This window comes from Taeniopygia guttata, chromosome Z (assembly GCF_048771995.1).
Source record: "Taeniopygia guttata chromosome Z, bTaeGut7.mat, whole genome shotgun sequence".
Classification (NCBI taxonomy): Eukaryota; Metazoa; Chordata; class Aves; order Passeriformes; family Estrildidae; genus Taeniopygia; species Taeniopygia guttata.
The window spans coordinates 55,571,607-55,595,255 of NC_133063.1; the positions used below are offsets into that span (position 1 = coordinate 55,571,607).

The 23,649-nt window shown below is 35.8% G+C and overlaps 1 protein-coding gene across 4 annotated transcripts in view; it reads left to right on the forward strand.

The window, feature by feature from the left end:
* Positions 1-23,649, forward strand: part of MAP3K1 (mitogen-activated protein kinase kinase kinase 1) — a 58,924-nt gene that overhangs the window by 8,828 nt on the left and 26,447 nt on the right. The window contains exon 1 of one of the 4 annotated variants that reach the window (XM_072922569.1): positions 3,316-4,904. The exons of the other annotated variants lie outside the window; for them this stretch is intronic. Within the exon in view, the coding sequence (XP_072778670.1) occupies positions 4,879-4,904 (26 nt within the window). The 5' untranslated portion in view covers positions 3,316-4,878. Of the gene's footprint in view, positions 1-3,315; positions 4,905-23,649 lie in introns of those variants that run through there. 4 annotated transcript variants of the gene reach the window in all.

The window sequence follows — 23,649 nt, forward strand, 5'->3', positions numbered from 1 at the left end:
TGTCCCAGCCTGTAGAAAGTGCGAGGGCTTTGGGGTTTCTATTACGTCTTCCATAGTGTGGAAACTATTTCTATAATGCCCAATAAATGCAGCCAAGCTTTTCAGTGTCTGGCTGCCAGGGGTTGGTCCTGGTTAGTGGCAGGGTCACAGTAACCAGGATAATTTGCCTTCTCTTTGAAGCTCTAAGGTTAGGGCTAGGACTCGTGGCCTGGTACGTTCTGCTTCACACAGCCTTGTTTACACACTTCCTCAAATATCTTCCTAAAATTAACTAAAAAGTTGGAGTTTGTTCCCTGGAGAAGGATTTACTCTGAGTTGCAACAGCATGTTTCTTGCCCTTCCCAGAAGCCCCTGGGAGGAAGAGCAGGGGTACATGGAAGAGAGATCTTAAGGACATGCGGATTGTTCTACATTTGCTTTAAGCCAGTAGTACACGAAGAGAGAGAAGGAAGTTTCCTGCTTCACCTCCCCTCCAGCCTTGTTGACAAGAAAGCATAAGATGAGATACTTTAAGAGCTTTGGCAGAGAGCAATGTAGGTGGCCTTCAGGACTGTCATTTTAGAAATGAGTTATGCAAAACCAATATGGAAAAGTTTGATCTGCTTGGTTTCTCTTAGTGTGAAGATTGCCATGCACATTGAGTGCCCTTTATTGTGCTGAGAGGGCACATAATAAAATAATAAATATTTGCGATTAAACTAAGATGTCTAATTTTTTCAAAGTTGTAAGGTGTTTTCATGTAAGGATGTGTTCAGCATTGTAAACCAGCATATACTGACACACTCAGCAAGCTGAGTGAGGAAAGGTGTGGGTTGGCAAAGTGCTTGACTTGGGAGATTTGTGCCTGGTCATTGCATTTGGCATATGCTGCATGCCAGCATCCTCCGTTCAATGTGGTTACTGTTGTCGCTCATTTCTGCTATACTGCTGGTAGCAAAGGATTCAATTCTGAAAAAGAATGTTTTTTTCTTGTATAGATACTTTGAAGTCCAATGGGTACAAGTTAACTCTCTTAGGAATGGAAAATATAAGAAAAGGGCTTAGAAAGTACCAGAGTATAATATAAAAAAAAGTGAAGTGTTCCCTATACCTGAGAAATGCTCATTATTTTAGCAAAAAAGAATTTCTCAGTCTGAGCGTTTTTTTTAATTCCACAAAAGAGAAGTCAGGATTTGCAGTCTCCTAGACTGTCCTGCAGATCCTGTCTCTTTTCTACAGTAGAAGATGGACTTCTCTTTCTGAAGGAAAAAAAAAACTTGGAAAGGTTTGATCTGAACGTTTCCCTTTGACATGTCCATGAAAAAAGTCTTGATGACATCTCCTTCAAATGTTTACTGTCTATTCCAGATAAAACAGCAACAGTGAGTTTCCTTGGCTGTTGCTCTTTGGGATACAGTTTATTAATAATGTTGCAAACTTTTGTGAAACGTGGCATTTCTTAGGAAAACAGTGTCTTTAACTAAGCTGATTATGGTAGTAAATTAATGAAACTATGAACTATGGTAAACTATGGTAGTAAACTAATGAAACTGCTTACTGTTTGTCTTTCTGAACTCACTTGAAGTACAGTTATACTTGATCTTGTAATTCTTATTTATATTGAAAACTTTGAGTATAGATTAGCTCTTTTATGAAAAGCTAAGTGTATGTATAGTAAGCAGAACAGTGCTACTGTATTGTTTGATTTGTTTTTTAAGTGTGTGGTTAAGTTCCAGCATGTTCAGGTACAACGGTAAACCGTCTTTTCCTGATAAATGTGCTGAAGTGTTTAATTCTCCCTGGTGTCTCAGCAGTAAATTAGTATGCTCTTCTGTTTGCTTGTTCTGACCTGTTCGGAGTTGCATGTTTGTGGCAGCATTTTACAGTTCTGCTGCTGCTAGTGAGGGTGCCCAGCAAAGCCAAGTGGAGAAGGAGAATTGCTTTGACACTTTGAAATCGGCTACATATAAATTGCATTCCTTTATTTTAAAATTGACTGCAAATGAGAATAGAGGTCCAGTGCCAGGGCAAATCACTTGAAGACCCTGGGAATCAAGACTGCAGGGGAGAGCACAGCCAGAACTTTTAGATTTTTGGCTTCCTTTCAGCCTACCGGGTAGACTGTTGAGGAATTAGCAAAGGGAACTAGTAGGAAATCTGCCAGTTTCTAGCATGTAGACAGAGTTCCATAGGAGCTTCATCAAAATAGGTCTTTCACTTTTTCTTATTTGACAAATAATATTTTGAAAGTATTTCTTCCCAGGAAGCAGCTTGGCTGTATGCATTAGTATCTCAACTGTATTTAATGTATTTGTATGTGCATAAGTAGTTGAAACCTAAAGAGCCATAAATAGCTAGGACTTAGAAAAAAACTCAGATTTTAATTTTGTGAATGAGCCTCTAGGAAAAATCTTAAACAGTGGCGGAGCCTTATAGGCTTTATTGGTATTCTTTGCAAGCAAGTGTTCACTTTGTGTGTATCTACCATATTTGCAATATTGGTACCTTAGCCTGAAATAAAGCAAGGCATTTATCCCTAAGTACATGACTCACTAGTGTGGATTTTGTTCAAAACGTAAATTCCACTTCAGAGGAAAATCAGCACCTGAATTTACCATTATGCCCACCTTGGAGTTACACATGATTCTGTCAGGGTTCTGAGTAAGCTTTCTCTTCTTATCAGCTCTGTGTAGCAGCTGGCAGCAGGATAAAGTTACTGTACTCACAGTGGCTAGGTAAGTTCTCTGCACCTTGTGGCACACAGCTACATAAAACTTTTTCTAGGACTTGTAAAGTCAGCAAGCTGGATTGCCTCTGATGCTTCAGGCACTACGTACCTATGGTAGAACTTTGATGGGGAAAAAGAAGGATGCAACATCTGGTTATGTAGTATGTGCTACAAAATGCAAGACCTCCGGGCTGTAACAATCTCTACACAGAAATGTGTGTTTCAATTAGCATGCTTAAGTTGCTTTTGCCTAGGCTATGCTGATAGTTTTTGGTGCATACTGATTTGGTAAATATCTAAAACTCATGGGTTTGTCATGATTAAAACCTGGATTGAAAGGGTACAATGGTGCAAGTGGTCAAAAGTAAGATGGTGACTGTTTCTTCAATGTACCTAGGACCTGTAGCTATAGTTATACTTACAGAGCTGTAAGATTTTGAAAAAATACTCAGTTTGTTTCATCCAGCTTATTGGTAAATAATTCAGATCTGTTCCATTAATGTGAGGGGAAAGACTACTGAACAAATTTACCTTCTCTGGTTAACATTGGTACAAAACCTATATTAAGTTTCTCTGATCACAGAGCGAAAAGTGCTAAAGCTCTGATTTGCACAACTAGTAAGTAGGCAAACTGGATTGAAACAATGCCAAAACCAGATGCAGGACTGATTTATACTATAGCAGCATTTTCAGAGCTCAACTGGTTATACTGCTTAGGACCAACTGTGTTCTGTCTCCCCTCTGTGGGGAGAACACAGCTTGTGTTATGGGAGCGGATGCCTTAGGAAGGGCAGGCCCTTGTTTTCATTAAATATTATCAATTAATCTCTGGTTGAGAAGAAACCATTGCCTCCAGATCTCAAAATATTTGCGCATCACACATGATGACAAATAAATTTCTGATTTGGTGGAGGTACAGAATAGGCATATGGATTTTGTACTATTAACATTTTTTAAACTACCGGATTTTGCTTGAAACCACAAATAATTATGCAATCAGAGTTTTTCAGTTTGGGCAAAGTTTTGGCATTTTTTTAACTGTCCAGTCTTTCTTCGTGTTTCTTTATAACCACTTTGGGGGAGGAAAAAACACTCTCTAGAACTTGTTCTTTTTCCACCATTAAGTTCATTTTAGAGAACCAACATTTCACTTTATCTCCCGAAGGTCCGATGTATGCTTCATTGCATTTCTGAATCTCATTGTGAAAAGACCTGCATTTTGATACTTAAAGGAAATAGGAAATGAGACAATATGGGTCTAGCACTGTTCCTCCCTTTCCATGTTCAAATAAATGGCATGTTTTTATAACTGGGAGGGGATGAAGCTGGCTCTCACAAGGGAAGTGGTTAGTTCTTACCATGGTGATTGTTGATAAGGGTTTGTTGGGCTACTGTATACTTATTTGCACTTGCTAAAATAATCTATAATTACAAGATTTAAAATTCTTAACCCTTTCTGTGTAGCTGCATTTGTCCTTCAGTAGTTGTGAGTGGGCAGCCAAGCCGTAAGAATTGAGAACTCTGCTCTTCCATATTCATACAGTAGCTTGTTTATAATTTTTTATAGGTGCATGACTGGCTGGCTAATGCTTAACTCAGACATACTAAGCAAGTATGGGAAGTATGTCTTCTGAAAGTAGTGACCTTCCCTGTGGAGAGTATTCAGAGTGATACAGGCTGTGTATACAAATGCCTTTCGGTTTTCCAGGACAGGATTACGTGACAGTGTGTTTTTCACTGGTTCGGGGCTGCAGTCAGCCTTGTTCAAAATGTTTCAAAGGTATGTTTTCTTTCTGATGTCTGCATGGGCTTGGGACTGTCACCCTTTGCTTGTCCCAGGTTGCCTGACATTTTAATGTAGCAATTAATTCAATGGGTGACATGAGTCTTCAGCTTCTAGTTCACAGTCAGGTCACTCCAGTACCTAGTAAAAGATTAACTTGTTGAGAAAAGTATTTCCATAAACAGTCCATTAGTAAGTCACAAGGTCACAACTCGTTTCACATGCAGACTTTCCCCCTGCTATAGTTATGCCAGTGTGTTCTGGAAACTAGTTTTTATTTCTGGACTTTTATGTATTATTGTGGTTTCATAATGATTTGAAAAGCACATGCAAACCTCCTTAAAGAAGTGAGACTGGGAAAGCTAGTAACTGTGCCAAACTTGAGTTGATGCTGCTGCCATACAAGTTTTCATGGTAAGAAATAAAATAAGTGTGACATCTTTAGTGAACACAAATGTTTGCCTAATCTTTGAATATTTTATTAAAATTTAATAAGTAATCTGTGTGTTATAGAAAATGTTTTTTTGTTCTCTTTTTTTTAGGCATTTGTCTTGTAAAGGTCTTTCAGAATAGTGTTATTTTGGCTGTAAAATGAGCATATTGCAAATGTGTTTCAGTGGTCATAGTTAAACTTTTAAGATGTCTGATCATGCGTTGATTTTACACGAGTTGTTTTGTAAACTATGAATATGTGGAAATGCCATTAAAGTGGAGCACCTTCTAATTGCAAGAGGTATGGACATCTTTCCCCCACTTTTTTTCCTTTAAAGGAAAGAAACTTACATGGTGTTGAAAAGTAAATAAAATTAAATGGGATTATGAAATTGTAAGAATCAGACAAATTCTGGGATAGAAGTATTACTATGTCAAGTTGTTTCAACTGAAGTTGAAAGTCCTTTTAGAGAAGTCACAGCACAGTGGGGTGATCACAAGTGGAACTCTTTACTCATAAAGCTGCCATGATGCTCAGACTTCTTGGTAATCTTGTTGAATTTGTTGCTGTTTACCATTTTATCTGCTGAATCAGTGCTGATGAGTTTCTTGGTAGTCCCTCAGAGAATTCAAATTTAGTTGTTGTTACCGATTTCCTTTGTGTGAAAGATACTTCCTTTACAACAAGTGGCATAATTTACCCTTTCTGAATTTGGTTCAGTGAAATCTTGAGGTTTTTTTTCCCATATTTTTATGATTTCCGTTACTATCATCAAGTCCTAGTTTGTGCTTCTTATGTTTAAATATGTTGCTTTAAAAAACAACACTGTGGCTTAGGCTATACTGATCTTTTGTATGGATTCTGATATTAATCCTCCAACAGATTATGGAAATATGGACAACACAAAACTGAGATTTCACCTATGATTATGCAAAAACACCCATGAAACTTGAAGGAAAAGTTTTTTAAGGGAGATGGGACAGTCTCATCTTTCCAAATAAAACTTAATGTTCTTGAACACAATTAGCTCTCCATTTTCCTTTCACTTGATTTTGAATAAAGGCAGTTATGGCTGCTGGCAAATGCATGAAATCACTTTCAAATCTGTAGATTGGTCAAATTAATCTAATACAAAGAGTGAGGAATTTGCTTAAGAAGGAATTAAATAATAAAGCACAAGGATAAATACTGTTTTGAACTGTGCAATTTAGATTTTTACTTTCTGAAGATACTTTAACATAATTGTGGATCTAGAGAATTACAGAAATCCAGTCTGGATGAGTTTGGCTTCATCAAATCATAAATGGATTAAACGATCTGGGCCTTACCTGTGGCTTAAGTACTTGCTGGCACTTGAAAAAGCCTCAGAAACCATACCAAAACTTCAAACTAGCAAATTCTTCTTATTCTTCTTGCTTTGTTTTTTTTGTTTGTTTTTTTTTTGTTTGTTTGTTTGTTATATCCAGTTGGATTCTCATTCATTGTAGTCTCATTTTTACTGTGAACGTTTTTCCAAAATAACTGTCATATCCCTTATTCAATGATTTGGTTTTGTTTTGGTTTTTTTTTTAATAATGGAGTTTTAAAACGTGTTATTGTCTTCTATTGCTGCTTTCTAGGTTGATACATTTCTGTCTAAATGTCCATACAGGAAAGCAACCTCAGTTTAATTACTCAATTATTTTTAAAAAAATTAATTTTTTTTAAATTTACATTTTTAATAGTTTTGAATTTCTCATGTGGGTATTTGATTTATGTGTTCTCTGGAAAGAAATGCCTCTTCTGTTCTTTTTTCTTTACTCTGCTGTCTTTAAGTAGAATTGCTTATGAAAGTGAAGGCTGGTTTTGAATACGACTGAAGTACAGATTTAGTTATTTAATTGTGAAGCCTAAATTTGGAAATGGCGTTGGGAGGCTTTACATTTTTTATAAAATGAAATTGCTCCTTGGATACTTTGATATGAATTGGAAAGCTATTTTAGTGTAAACGCAGGGAAGGGAAACAATACAGGAAAATAATCACTAATAGTCTTGCATCTTTTTCAGAAAGGTAGTGCCCTTTTTTTTCAAAGCTGACAGTGGGAACAAAGCACCGGAAGAGTGACTTTTATCAGCCAGTTTCTCCAAGTGATGTGGTTTACTTGGACTTGTTAAGGAATGAGTACATCTTATTAAATGTTATTTACATAATTACTTTGAAGTTGGAAGTAGTTAAGAATCTTCCAATAATAATGAAGAAAATTTGCTTTTCTCAAAATACATATCTTGCTTAAGGTGCTTTTGGTTAAAAATCTGTGATGAGAGCTGGCTTTCATCCAGAAATTTGAGCCAATATATTTTGGTGTTTTGCTTTTTTCGTTTTGGTTTTTTTTTTTTTTTAATGGATCAGAATTTGTTGTTCTGTGAAGAATTTATGAGATATTTTTTAAACAGAAATAGAAAATTCAGTCAATGTTAGTTTAACCTTAGGACCCTGAAATAAAACGAAGTGGAAAAGTTCTGGAAACCAGATTAAAAGACCCTTGAAAGCACAGAATTCACTTACTGACTCTCTAATTTTAGAGTATTGTGGTGGTCAAAGCTAGATGAGATTTCATGAGAAACCAATAATGAATTGAAGTAAAACCTCACTGATACACATTAGTTTCAGAAATTCCTGTTAAAACTATAATGGAGGAAGAGTATCTCAGTGCTGTGAAGTTACTAGGCTTGGAACTTTTAGGTTAGTTGTGAAGTGAAATGACAACGCTTGCAAACCATCAATCTGCTGGACTTTTTGTAAGAGCAGATGGTTTCTCAGACAGCCTTGAAAATTGTAGTCTTGTGTTCGTAAAGATTTGTATCTGCCAGCAGGATGTGGAAAGGAAAAAAGTTGGGGCTTGGCTTTACTGAGACTCTGGACCCCATCAGCATTATCATTTATGGCCTCTTCTTCTGTGTTTGCCTTTGTTGATGTTTCAGGTGTTTTCCATTTGTTTTTTCTCCACTGCACTAAACAGTAGGGAGAAAAGGAGGGACAAAATATTTCTATAGTTAGGTTCTGTACTAGATTTTGGGAGGTGGGCTTATGATTCTGGCTTCTTATCTGAAAGCTCAGACACTTGTGCTATGATAGTTTAAATAAAGTTGTTCTTGTAGGTGCAAAATTGTATAGGTAAATTTCAAACATAAGATTTAAAATTAAGTGCATAATCTTTCCTAATTACACCTATGTTTCAGTTTAAAACTTAATTAAATTTATTGAATTCTCTTTAATAGTGTCTATTACCAAGGAGGTCCTGGGAAGTACACACATACTTAAATCCCAACATTAATACCAGAATACTCTAATATGTTTTGATTTTATGACAACTTAATAATGTTTCACACTCAAATTTGTGATTTTAATAATCAAATCAAGCAATGAGGGAGTATACATTAGAATATCACAATTTACTTAAAATTGTAATAAATAATTGATGAATATATGGAATGAGAAAAAAATTAAAAGATAACATCTTCTTCCCTGCCCCATCCCCCGCCTCATCTCCTAGACACACTAGTGACACTTGTGCATTTGTATTTTAAATAAAATTATGTTTAAAAGTTCAGATAACTTGCTTCCTACATTGATCATATTTTTTTTGACAGCACTTCCATTCATGGGCTAGATTTTTTCTTCTTAGTGAGAACATTGCTTTTAAATTGATGCTGTTACATAAATGTGAATGCCTCTCTTTGCTTATTGGGTCCTGGACTGAGAAGAGAGTATGATATGCTGTGCTATGGATGAAAGATATCCATCAGATATGGATATGTAGCTTACTTTCTAATGCATTGTGAAACTAGTTGTAAATTGAACATCCAGCTGCTAGTTACATAGTAACATCTCCTAAATTAGACTATGTTTTCTTTACTATACCACTTTCAACTGAATGTATTACATGTGAATGACACAAGTTTTCTTTTGCTGTAAAGATAACAATGGTATAGGATTGGTATTTGCATTTTCTGAACTGGAAAACAACTTTCCCTAAAAAAAGAAGGCAGATCTAAGGGATGTTTTTTCTCCTAGATGAATCTTTAAAATTAATGGTATAAAAGTTTTCTGAGATGAATTACAGGTAACAAGTACATTGCACTATTTTTAACTTACCTCATGCAGCTGAATCTTTAGCTGATGGTGAGTTTGCTTTCGACTTGATGCAAAATCAAGAGATAACACAGAGAACAGTCCCAGTGAGTGTGTTCTGCAGTACAAGAAGGCAAAGTCCTCATCTCCAGCAAAACACTTCCTGTTGTGTTCTTAACAGCTCTGTTACAGTAAATTGTTTATTACTTAAACAAGCCATCTAAGGAGAAGCTGAACTGTGACATTGTATACTAAAATTCAGTTCTGTGCTGATCATAACCTTTCGAGTTTATTTAATTATGATGTGCTTCAAGTCAACTGCTATACTGTGCTATTTGGAACAATTCAGTGCAAAAGTCATGTAAGACGAAGTCACACACACACATTTCCCTCTTCTAGCTTTTGAAACAAACTGCTGTAGTTTTACTTTGGCTATTTTAGTTTTTTTAATGTAATAATCAAATTGCTTTGTAAAACAAGCTCAGATATTTTAATAGTGCTTGAAATTAACTTCTATTTTTCAGATATATGCCTGTCAATAACTGTTATTCATAGAATTTTTTGCAAGCTGCAGTGCAAGAAGAAAGATGTGCTTTTTCTTAGTCAGATAAGAGAAACCGAAAGCATGCAGCTGACTTCGTCAAAATGCTTTTTTGTTCCCTGGATTTGCAAGAGGAGTCCTCAGGAAGCTTTCTTAACTTTAATTAGTAATTTTCTTTGTCTTAATTCTGTCTCTGTTATGACAACTACCACTTAAATATGTGCATTTTCTGTTTGAGAGATTATGATAATGCATCTTTCTTGATCAGTGTCTGGTCATGTTCTCTCTAGGCTTTTGGAAGAGACTGCCTTTTTATTGTAGATTCCTTCAGAAATCTGAGGTGTTTTTTTAATCTTAAATTCTGCTGCCAGCTTACCTTCATAGCTGAGGTTCCATTTCCAGTGTGATAATAAACACTAGCACCATCTGAGTACAGTAATCTGTTCCTGTCTGCTTGTTAAATGCTGAAAAGTGACAGTCGTTTTGATATTTTGTGAAGCAGGAAATTACAAACGTCTTACTCTTTGTCAGAAACTTCAATGCCTACAGCAACAAGAGCTACCGAGATTCCAAGGAACATTCTCCAGGACACAAAATGTTTCTGTTTTAACTTTACTGTTTGGGAGGAAGCTAACTGGACACTTGTTTTGGTTTCTTGGTGTGATTTTCATTTGGGTTTTGTTTTTTGGTGGCTTTGTTTTGTTTGGGGTTTTTGGTTTTTTTATAGTTTTTAGTAACTATAATCATCTTCTGATTTCTTCTTGTATAACTTAGAAATAATTTTTAACATGCCATGTTGTGCAAATTGACCTTATTTTTAAGATTTTTTTGCTAGTATAGTTGCCCAAGGGAAAACCTTCATAAAGTGGAACTTGCCTTTCTTCTTTTCTGAGTTGTATATACATGATAACACTGACAGATGTGTGTGTTGAATATCTGCTGGCGCAGACAGCTTTCTTTAGAATTTTAGCATAAACTGTAGTTCTACAGTTTCTCCTTTTTCCATCCCCAAAAGGTCAAATAGGTCACTCGGGTTTTTCTCTCTGCCAGTTTGATTTGAGTGGGACTTACTCATTGAATAATTCATTGGATAATTCTTAGTGTAGTTTAAATTCAGTAGCATATAATGGCATTTCTGGTTTAACCTTTTCTAAACATTGAAACAGTAAATTTCTTTCATGTCTCTTGTGTAACAATGCTGATAGTATGGCATAAAATCAAAGACATGGAATATCTTCTGCCTAAAGAAGTCAAAGACCTTTTCAAGAGAAACTTAGTCAAAGCAAAAATAAGGAAAGCAAAGCCTGTACCTGTGGATGAGTGCATTTTCTCAATACCTCAGAAGGATACCAGAGCACTCTCCTCTCTTTTGACTTGCCTGCAGGAGCAGTTTTGATGGTTATAACTCTTTTAATATTTGCTTGAAGGTTTTAGAAGAAGCAGGAAGCTCAAGGCATGTGTGTCTTTATGGTAATTTTCTTAAGTTACTGTATTCCCTAGCCTACAGTCTTTCTGATTTATAACAGTGGGGGTTTGTTCCCTGACCTACATTTGTAAACAAAGGTGGCATATAGTCAAATAAATAATGGGCATTTACCTCTAGCACGTATCTTAACACTTTTCTAGACTGCAGTTATTTTCAATTAGGATTTTTTTTTAGTTTTGTGAAAACAATTTTTACTTTTTTTCTGAGGTCAGCTCAGCATCTTTTAAATCTCTTGGGTCATTTCACATGGCATGCCTTCAGTTTCTAGAGTGCAGTCTACATAAAAACCAACAGATGAAAGAGCAGATAAAAAATCAGACAAATTCACGTGGAGGTATCCTCCTCTCATTCATTGCTGAAACCACGTATTGGCTGGTGAAAGTGGGGAAAAGTCTAGTGGGAGGAGTTGCTCAGAGTTTGTGCTGTGTTTTATCACAGCACACACAGATAGTTGCAGTTTGACATAGGATGCTGGGCTGGATGGACTTGCAGCTTGGACTAACAAATATGCTTCTGTGGGGAGATCCCATGGAGTGACAGACGGTGCAGCTGGGAGCCTTGTGAATACACAAGGTCTGCAGTTCTCTGTAAGCTCTATTCTTATGCCTACCCATACTGACATGTTTCCTTTCTGTCCTGGAAATGTAGTATTTTCTTCCTACAATAAATAAGAAACAAAGGAAGTTGTTACTTTTGGAATAGAAAACAGGAAAAAAGTTAGTATTACTTGCTTTCAGTGTTAGGCTTTGTAATACATTTAATCTCATGGCTGAAGGTCATAACTTGTGCTGTCTTGCTGGGTTGAGAACAAATTTCTGCTTTTGAGGACTGTTGTTTCTGCTCTGGCAGCTTTATTTTAGTAATAAGACTTTCTTCATCCTACAGAAATGCAGTCTTTAGTATGGTAGATCCTATTTCCGCATGTGGGGGATCTTCTCCACTGGACTATACTGGTCTTACAGTGCATGTGTACTGTAAAAGAAACTTGTTTGTCAGAAGTGTCATCCTGTTTTGTTTTCCTGGGAAATTGTTGGAGAACCACATGAATTAGGTTGGAGATGAAATCCAGATCAACAGTCTTCTGTTTTCTCATCTCCAGCTTAAAGTTTCAAAATGTGTGATGGTATTTTGGGGTTTGGTTCTGAAGTCAGCTCAATGTCAGTAGGGAAAAATATAAATAAATAACTTAGGTAGGGAATAGGAACTCCTTAAAACTGACCTTGTGTCTGCAGAGATGGTATATGGAACAGGTTACCTACCCAAGTCAGGATAGCTTCTGGGCCCTTCTTCCTTTGGATTGGCATAAATAGCTGTTTTTCGGAGACTGGGTATTACCTAAGGTTTCTAGGCTTGTTACCACTCTAGTTCTAATGTTAGTACTTGATCTAAGAATACTCTACGAGCAATTTCAAGATTCTACTTGCATATAAATATTTTAGGTACTCCATTTGATTATTATTTTTTAATAGCTTTGTATGTTTTAATGCTTTAAATCATCTTAATCTGTAAATCTTAACTGTTTATGTCTGAGGTTGAGATCCATGACCAAATTGACAAAGTACACCCAGCACCTTGGCTTTTCTTTAATTGATACAGACTGGCAGAGAGGGATGTAAGAAGAAATTAAATTTAAGTATGATCCTTAAGTAGATTTGCTTTAAAATGAATACTCTGAAAAAATGTTTTAACTCTTTTGCTTTTCATTCCTCAAATTTTTGAAAGCTGCTTGGTAAAGAAATAAAAAACTTGCAATTTTAACTTTTTCTGTGTTGTCAGCTGGAATAAACTCTCAGTAACTTGTTAGAACCTCCAATTTACACATTCCATGTGACATTCAGTTTGATAACATCCCCTGAGACTCATTTCAGCTTTTTTTTAAAGACTACATTATAATGCTAAAAATACCTTAATAGCTCTGTCACATTCTGCTTGTAAATAGATAGGAAAGTCTTAGAACTTTGTTGCAACCTGCTGGAAGCTGCTTTAGCTGGCAGAAAAAATGTAGTTCTGATTTTTCTTTTGTGATCTAGTTCAATTCTGGTCTATAGGTAGACTTTGTGTTGAATTTCCCCTTTATTTTGTTGAGTACATGATTGAGTTGAAATATTCAGAAGAAAATTGTCAACTGTACTTGAGTTTTTGAGACAAAATTCAGCATTCCTACTTAGTTGATTTTGTGTTTTCATTGAGCTAAGTAGGGAAAATGTTGCATTTTTTTGCATGACAGATTTTTAAAAAATTAATTACACAGTTTTTTTTTTTTCTTAATAGCCTTTCAATATTTCATAGTATATTTAATTTTAGGAAAATGAATTTCAAAAATTGACCCCAGGAAGTAGTTACTTTGAAGTGAACTGCATAGCAAACAAAGCTTTCAATCGCAGCTTCAGTTTGAAATCTTATGCTAGATTTACATGTCAAGTCTAAGTGTGCCCGCCCTGAGAAGGGGAGCACAGCAGTCTCCATGAGTCGAGATGCACATCACGCTGCTGTAATGACATTTTCTCACTAACACCTGGATTGCGTTTAAGTGTGGCACTAGGCAGCAGCACGGCCTCCAGTCTGTGGTTTGTGTGTTCCATCCAGTGGTGAATTTTGTGTCACACTGGTTGCAGTGACAGTGTTAGGTGGTAAAAAAAAGACCAGGAGCTGCTTTAGGAGATGAGGGCTGCAATTGTGCTATATCCCTCCTAGAGCAGGTAGATGCGTCCATAAACAAGACCACATTTTCTTACCTTTTGTCATTAAAGTGTTAATTGTGAGTTAATTGAATAGAAACTGTCTGAAATCCAACATTGCTGGAGGGCAGCATTAAAGGTTAGTACACAGGAAGATGCAGGCAATGGATAAAACATATCTGTGCATTAAAGCAGTTCTCAGTAAAAGTTTCCTTGTAGGGAGGAATATATATGATACACTTGCAGCAGCATACAAAGTTCTTTCATCTTGCTTTATAACTTAAAAGAACTATGAAGATACTGTCCTGTATGTAGAGCTCTGTGTAGCAGAATTTCTGCTTAACATGTTGATTTTTAAAATGCTTTATATGTTGGCAGCAACAAAACAGAATATGAAATACTTTTATGATCCTTTCATAAATGAGACTCTTATACCACGGATTAACAAAGCACAGATGCTTTTCCCGTACAGCTTTAACTTGTCGTGAAAGTTATTTTCTTCCTTAACAACCACCACCACTTCCAATAAAAAACAAACACAAAACCCCCAAAGTAGTCCAAGTACAGTACATGTGAAATTGAAAATCAAAGTTCTGATACTTCTTTACAAAAACAAAAGCATGCTGGGACAATTTGAATAAAGCATGTGCTATTCAGGACTGAAGTTTCTTTTGAACTATTTTAAGTGAATTACAGAAATATTTTCATTTCCCTGCTGCCTGTAGCATACTTACTAATTCCTAATAATGATTGTTGTTAATCAGTTGGTGGAATAAAACCAAAGTATTTGTAATTTGACTTTTCCTTATTTTAGATTGCTTATTTCAAATGACTGGTAGACTAGGCATGTTGGTTTTTTAATGAGGCTTGCTTGAGAACTGTGGAAAAATCGTAGTTGAGATAATGAAGTACTTTCAATTGAGGATGTTTTTGAGAGTTGAGTTCTGAGCTAAAGGTGTGAAGGGCCAAATATAAGTGAATACAATGCAGCCACATGAATTACACTAGTAGTCTCCAAATCTGCATGGGGGAAGACGTCTTTTAAAAAAAAGGAAAAAAGTTGAAAGTTGAAATATGACTTGATTAGTTTCTGTTGTAGAACAGGTACTTCTGAACCAGTAACCTGCATATTTCTCCAGGATTAACAGCTTAGTTAACAAATGGAGCTAAAATAAGCAAGGCAGGACTTCTCTGTATAAAGGTACAGTTTTGAAATAAAGTCTGCAAATAAAGAGGTTTGAAAATCATGCTGTAAAATTACTTTCGAAGGCTTTCTTAACAAGCTCAAATATACTTACTTGAAATTCTAATTTCAGCATGACTTTACTTATGTGTAATAGTGAAACGTCATTTTCCAGACAGATGTTTGTTTATACAAGTTTCTCAAATACATTTCATGAAAAGTTTGAGAAAACTCTGGAACTTTTTTGTTTGTATGTGAGGTTAAGTGCTGTTTCAACCAATCAGAAATGTTTGTAGTTATTTTAATTTTGTCATATTGGAGAAAGTTTGCTTTTTATGCATACCTTATTTTTATTAATAGAGTTAATGTTATAAAAGCTTTAGTACATTCAGCTTTTCTGGTCTCACAGAAGCACTACACTGCCTTCATGTCACTGTAAAGTTCAGGTAAGCCTTAGTGTTTCATGAGCTAACCACATGTTTTATATCAAAATTTTAAGTTAATTTTGTTGGGTGTGGAGGCAGTAGTGAAGCAAGGGAATGTTGTCATTACAGTTCATGAATATTTATACATGTGAACCTCATGTGGGAGCATTCCAGCATTCTTCATATATTCAGAATATTCATGAAAGGATTTTGCTTTTATAATTTTAGTATTCAAAATGGAAGCTTAATAATAATGTATAAATTTCAAAGAACTGCTCCATCAGTTCAATTAATTTAGATGGGGTAGAGGTCAAACCCAACTGTGAACAGATGGATGTTTGAAGGTTGCACTGAGCTTACATCAGTAGTCTACCAAAGCCTAGTGTATAATCTTGCAAAACAAGCACAATGTTTGTCTTTTGGGCTATGTGGGAGAGCAGTTTAAAAATCTGAAAATACACTTGTGTGTTAATGTTTTTTTCTTTAAAGCCATGGACTTCACAGGGTGCTGCTATCTCAGCTGAAGCAGTGCTTGAGGGTACTTCACAAATGGTTACTAACTGCTTCTTGTCTACAACCTTTCAGGGTCCTTTACCATGGATGAATTTCGTGGCAATTCTTAATCAGATTTTCCTTGGGTGCTGGTTCATGGCTTGAAGTCTTTTCTTGCAGTTGTACTTAGACTTTATTGTTGAGAAGTCTGGATGAGAACAGACTTGCTGACAGCTACCTGAAAGATGATCTGAGTAGTTGTTGGTTTTAAGTGACAAAAGAAAAATACATCTTAAATGGTAACCGTTATCTTAACTTGCCAATAAGGTAAAGAAAATCATAACCTTTTGCTTGAATGTTGACAGTCAAATTCTGATGAAGCAAGAAGTAAATGGGCAGATAGTTATAAAGAAGGATCAGTTATCATGCGCTTTGTGAAGTACTAATTACTGCATTTATGATGACTGCCAGTATTAAATATTTACATCAAATCCCAGGTAAAGCTAAACTTAAAGTGTAAAATTTTAATTCAGCTTTTTAGGTTCTTTTTTTAAGGGTAAATAGGTGAGCGAAAGATATTTATAATTGAAAAACATGTTTCCTCTGCCTGAAGTATATATATATCTGTATATTCCTGTGCTCCAGGAAACACACTTTGGTGCTTGTCTTATAAACAGTGCAGTAGTTTTCTCAAGGAGAAAGTAAATGAGCCCTTTTGTAATTGTATTTTTTTGTAGCTTCAGCAATGTGAGGCTTCTCCTTCAAAGACAAAGACTATTTCTTCATTATGTGCCTGTGGGTTAGGATAAACAAAGAAGCTTTTGTAAAGTTACTTTAATGTAATACCTATCCATGATAATAAAAAAAGCAGTGAGTGCTGCTGTTAGTATTTTTGAAATAAGTATTTTAGAGATTTTTTCAGTTCAATTGTTTAACTTTTTATAGTTGTTTGAACTCTTTGTATGCCCATGAGACTTGTGTTCCATAATTACCTATGTTTATTCCTGTTTATATATTTAACATTTTTCACAACTTTTTTTCCTCCTTTGATTCTTCTGAATGAATAAAAAGAAAAGGTAAATTTAACTACTCTGATTCATCAACAATGTATGAAAGTTTAAGTTATTATTGTAACTCCTTCCCAGCCAAACCCCATGCTCCCAAGTTACCTTTGGGAGGAGATCTCAGAATGTAGTAATGAGCAGTAATTACTCTTACTCAATTGTGGTGCTGATTAGAGAGGACAGTAAGATATTAACTATCTGGTTCTGGAAAGTCTTCCTTCATTCCTCTTCAAAAGTGTTTTTAACAGCAGTAGGAAATTGTTCAGCATTTTGCCAACTGTACATACAGGTGACATACAGGTTACTCATGTTACTTACTGTTGATTACTTTTTTTAAAATGTTACTATTTATATTCAATATATTTTGCGATCTCAAAGTCCTATATGAGGTCAGATTTCTTCCAACTACTTTTTAACTACATTGTGGTTCCATCTCCATTTTAGTTCCAACTACAGCTACACTGTAATTCCAGCTACTCCGTAAGTTCAAACCAGAATGACTGAATAAAGCAGTCAGTAGTGGGAGATGAGTAAATGTCCGTGTATATCTGGGATTGTTCCACAGTGTGGTTTATTTTTTTCCAATAGGTCATTTTAATATTTTTGTACTGCCTTATGCATTGAGTAGTTTTCTGTGTGCAGAGTTGTGGTGTAATCAGTAAAAGTGATGATATTTTAAGAATTTTTGCTAAACAACCACTCCACATAATCCTGGAGGAAATATAGTATTCCTTAAAGCTGGCAAGCATGGGAATACTAAAAAGTGCTTGAGTCAAAACTCGTCAAAATAAATGCAAGAAATTATAAGTACCGTTTTCTAGTGGACTGCTGAAAAATTGCAAAATTGAAGGTGCCACCCACAACATTTTGAATTCACATTAAGTGAATGCTATCTGATGATATTCTGCATGAAGTGCAATTTACCTTCCCCCCACCCCCTGCCCCCAGTCTCCACTTTATTCTTTTTCTGTAATTAAAGAAGCCACAGATTTAGAGAACTCAGGATGGTGGTCGGAGTGGAATGCAGAAAGTCAGTGTGTAGAGCTGTACATTCTGAGCACTGGTTTTTATAAGCAGAGGGATAACAGTTCTTGGTGGCCCACAAAACCTTCAGGTTGGGAATAGTCTGCTGGCAGTCAGTGTGCTAACTGAAATCTGAACATAATTAAGGCATCTTTATTCACCACTAGGGTCTCTTTAAGACCTAGCACTTCATGTCAAATACTTCATGAACCTGGTCTTAGAAGGACCACATTTATGTCACTAGAGAAAAATTAATTAGTTTTGCTGGTTTTATTTTTTAAGAGTGTTTCACAGATAGGAAAACTGATGCCAGCTGACCTAATAGCTCTTATTCTTACATCATCCCTCAAGTACTGTATAAAGCTTCTAATTCCTCTCGTACGGTATGTCGTGATGAAATCTAGACTTTTTCTGATTTCTTTTTCATATACTAGCATGTTTTGCATTAAGTGCAGTATTTATCTAATTAGGTTTAGATTCTCATATATCTTTCTAGATCAATGTTATGTTATTTTTCTCTTTTTATGGAGGGGTGCCCATGTTTTATGATGCTATTATTAGCAGTAACTTGTGCACATTAGAATGTTTTGTACCTAGGAGTCTGGAACTAAATGGTTAATCTGAAAACTTGAATGCAAAGGCTTTCTTTCTGATCAAGTGTGACTTGCATGGAACAGTGTCTTTCCTCAAGTCACTGATGACAAGCTGGAATTCTCATAAAGTAATGCTTCTCTTGTGTTATGCTTTCACACTGTAGTGTGAATGAGTCTTCAATTTTTAAGTCAATTTTTAAGAAATACTGAAAATACCCATTTCCTTTACCCAGAACCATATCATACGGAAATGAGCTCATTACATTTTTACTCCAATAGTACATAATTTCTAGTTAGTATCAAAATTTACATTTCGTTAGGAGTATGCATTGCTATAAATTAAAAACTTAAATATATAGTTTTAAGTAAGATGGGAAAGCAGCAAAGTTTTAAAATAAAGTCTCAGGAACCCACTGAAGATTATAAGAAGCAATTACGTATTTTTAAGGAGTGTACTTGCTGTCCTATATTGATTTTCTTGTTTTGTTATAGAGCCTCAATTAGTTATTATGGAAAAATATTTTTATTGCTTGCTAACGGCACAGATTTTTTTTTTCATTAAAAAAAAATTGTCTCACTAAACACTCTCTTCCTTATCTGCTAAGATTCCTGTACTTATTTTCTCTTTATTCTGTAGATTTTAAAGATGACAAAACAGGAGTTTTTGAGGCTGTGTCATTTTTAGCCATATGCCCACAGAAGTTTTGAATGTTTTCCTCTTTTTTTTTAATTGGTTCTTGTTTTCTTAAAAAAAAATAAACATTTGCAATGTAGTAACTGCTGTTGGTAAAGTGGCTGTAGTTACTTTATGGTTGGCCTGTGGTTAGGTTAGCTGTCAGATACCACCAAAAGGTCTCATTGTCCCAAAGGAGACTACCCTGTTCAGCACAGAGCACTCTATACTGCAAAGCCACTGTGTACGTGAGCATTAAGGATCTACAGAACTTAAATCTGGATCTTCATGGTGAGAGCCAGGTTCCCTGTAGCTCTCAGGTGATAGAAGATAATGCTCTTTAATATGTATCTACCATAAGTGGTATGGGGTTGCTAGGGTTGTACTTTTGTCACCCAGCAGTTACTCAGAATAGGCTTGCAAGGAATTTATGTTATTTCTTCATTGTAGGAAAACTTCTTGTGACAGTCAGAAATCTCCGTGGAAACATTTAGTCCACTTTGACCTTTGAGCAAAATCCAGTATTGCATGAATCTTCAGAGCACTAGGCCTTTTTGAATGGGTCTGACTGTCAAGTGAGCAAGACATATCTCTCTTTAGCGAGTTCAGTGTCTGTTTTGTATAGCTTACTTTTTTTATATCATGATATCATACTAATGATATAAATTCCCAGTGTGACTTGGATTGATAAATATATAGACAAGAAATATGAAAAGAGGAAAAAAAAATAAAGCTTAAACTTTAAAAAATTAGTACCAAATAACAGAACATAAATCAAAAAACCAAACTGGGATGCTTAGAATACTAGGGACCTGCTTCAGGATTTCTGATGGCCACTTAAGTATAACTAATTGATAATAATGATAATTGGTTGTAATTGTCAGCAGTGTATGCTAAAAAACAAATATAACCCTGGTGAGAAATAATGGTTATCATGAAAGCATGTCAGTCAGATAATTCTTCAGAAGAGAGCAGGAGGAGTCCTATTAAATTTCTTTCTGCATCTCTGGTCTGCTTCTGTGAGGCTAGACTAACCAGTCATTAAGACCTAAAATTTATAGAGGATGTTTTGTTTGTTTTCTAGAAATAATATTGGATATGCACCTGACATATTGACATATAAAAATAATTTCCATGGAGAACTTTGTTTAAAGACTTGTATTTTGGGTTTAACCCTGCCTTTAATTCTTATCTTTCTGTTAATGGCTTCTGATTTCTGCATCAGCAAGGGCCATATCTTCTCTGACCTGCTCCTCTCTATGTGTTGGCCAACTAGTATTCCTAATTTGAGCTAGGACAGCCGTGATGAATCCGGGATGAAAGATCAGTTTGGTGCCTAAGAGACTAAACTTCATTCTAGAAGTACAGAATTTGATTATGTTAAAAAGAGAGTTGACTTACATGATATATAACAGGTAAAAACTTGTTCTTACACATAAGTATGAGCTGGAGGATGGCTCCTGGTGGGCTAACATGGGGGAAACAATCTCTAACACCTATGTGTGAGATCCTATAACTTGGTGCAGATGAACTAATCATATAGCTGTCAGTGAGCACTCCTGTAATGTCATTACAAAGACTTTTGTAATGACATTACTGCTGTTTTTGAAGTAAGGCCCAGTGCTATGTTGCACCACAATGCGGACAGGACTCGAGTATTCTCTTCAGCTGGCATAACATGAACTGGGCATACTGGGTTCTGCTCTCTGCTGGGATGCTGAAGTTTGTCATATAGTAATAAGTATATGAACCTTTATCATCTCATTTTGGGTATATTAAGCAAAATTCATAATTAAAATAAACTACACAATTATTATTTCTTTTGGGTCTCTTGTATCAATCTACCTCCTGGAAGTCCTAGAAATTAATTTCAAAAATGGCATAAACTTTAATGGTTTTAGAGATAAAGTACCAGCTTCTCTTCGTAAAGGATATAGTATGGAAATGTAGAGCCCGAGAGATCATGTAACACTACTACTGTTTTAAAAATACCTGTGTGTACCTGCTGATCAATCTGGACTGCGACTGGCTGACTAAATAATGATTGAAAGAATTAGCCCTAGGAACTTTCTGTAATACTGATGAGCGATGTCTGATAGCTTTTTTAAGAAATACACAGGAGAGAAGCCTATTTCATTAGCTTTGTAGCAAGTATCTATTGCAAATGGGGGTTGTTGTTTCTCATTATGTTGGAGGACTCATTTTCCTTGGCTACTGAGTAGTGTATCTCACAGGATTAGCTAGGTGGTTTCAGAGCAAGAAGTAAAACAAATGTTTTACATAGGTGAATTTTACTTCCTAGGAGCTAGAAAATCTGTGCAGGAAATCTACCCCTGTATGTTTGGGCATCCCTGTTTGGGGTTTTGAGCCTTCATCACTGAGGCTCAGAGGAGCCTTCCTGACCAAGGCCTGTGAGGTTCCACTGAAGGGAATGGCTCAGTCTGTATAGTTAGAGCTTTGATTGTGAATATTGTACTGTTAGCAGTGAAATACTCCCTTTGACAATCGCACCCTTTGACATACCAGCCTTCAAGGGAGTACTCTTAACAGAATAATACAAGTAAATGTCACACTTCTATAACACCCAGCTGAAGTCTCTGTAACTATTTTAGGAAGCCAAGCACCTTTGTCTCTAGGAAGTAGCACATTCAATTCTGTTAACTGGCAGTTACTGCTGTTTATTACCAGGTTGAGAAAGTTCCCTGTGAAGTTTTTCATAGTATGTGCCATACCTTTTGCTTTGTTAGAATGGATACATATGGTTAGATGATGGATGTCAGCAGCAGCACATCAGGAGGAGAAGGAACAAGAGACTTTACAGGACTATGGCTTGTCTATCTTGTTTTGTGTTTTATTTACTAAGCTTGATTTTATTAGAAGTACTTAATGGCAAAAGATAAACTGTGACCAGTGCTGGAACTGTGGCAAAAATGTACCTAACATACTAATAGCTGACCTCCTCAGTTCAGGGAATGACTAACCTTTTGTCCCTGTTCTTCACATTGAGCACTGCTTCTATGTGCCATGCCTCCTGGCTGGCTGGCCAGCTAGCCTAGTGTTCTTGGGACCTGTTGAGGCTTAGATTGCATTTAGCTGGGTGACCATATTTTAAATTATTGCTTAAGATCCTCAAAATGAGTTCTTGATATCCCATCTAAGGTCACTTCCAGTTGTGATTGTTACAATAGATAGCATTTTTATCAGACGGATTATAAAATGTATTTGTTCTTTCTCATTTGATGCTCTTCCATTACACCTGTTACTAACTCCATTGATTTTTCTGACACAGCTGTTTTGTGACCACTTTTATTCATAATGTTTCCTCTGGTTCCCCATGGTTTGACTACTGCTCTTATGCAAGTTGCTTTTGCCAAATTGCTTCAGACAAATGTTTAAAAGAAAAAAAAAACCCAAACAACTCAGCAGCTAATAAATTTCTCCTTGCTATGACTGGGTACTTGTGTTTATAGCAAATAGATCTTCCTTTCCCTTTCTTGGTGAATTGACTCCTATTTCATAGCTTGCATTTTTCCTGTCTTTATGCTGGTAATTAAATGTGGTTCTGTCCGGCTATTGGATAAAGCTTTTTTACCCATATAAAATAGCAGAGAAGCCAAGACATCTAACATGTGTTACATACTTGTTGAGAAGTATAACACAATGTACAATTGGCAAATGAACTGGAGCTACAATTGAGCTCTTGTATGACATTATATAGTTTTGTAAGAAAAATACTTGCAGAGAATTAGTACAGAATTCACTAAGCTCTTAGAAGTAAAATTTGCTTATGTACTTCATCACAGTTCACTAAAATAGCATGTGTAATGCATACCTGAATATAAAATACTGAGTCCTTGATCCACAGAAAAAAAGTTGTTAATCATCTAGCTACTCAATTGCTGTTTGCAGGTCATCAAAATTAAGACACATAAATGAAGGACATTTTGCTTTCTCTGGTGCATAAGATGTTGCAGTAATTGTTTCCATGCAGTGTGTTAATCTTACTGTATTGAGTTTTGTAGGTCATGAAGCAAATAATCCAAAGTTAGTAATGGAATTATTAAAGTGTAGATCAGTGATCTTATACATTAAACTCCATTAAACTGTTGACCTTGCTCAGTACTCTAGAACTCAGTTTAGACCCATTTCTTTGGAACCTTGTGACTATTAATACAGCAGCTGGTGTCTGTTGGCTTGAAAATACCAATACAAATAATTCTGAAGATACTGGAGTGGCCTTAAGGAGGAGGGAGGCAAACTTAAGAAGTTAAAACTTACCAGAAAAAAAGTGTATTTTATCTTTTTTTATTTGACTCATGAGAAGCTGAAATATTTAAAAGCAAAATCCTTGCTTCCTAATGAAGCAAAGGGGTGGGCTGTTGAGAAATGTAAGGCTTTACTGGTTCAAGCATGTTCTCTGGGGTTTGTTTTTAGCTTGCTCATTAGCTTTGCACTCT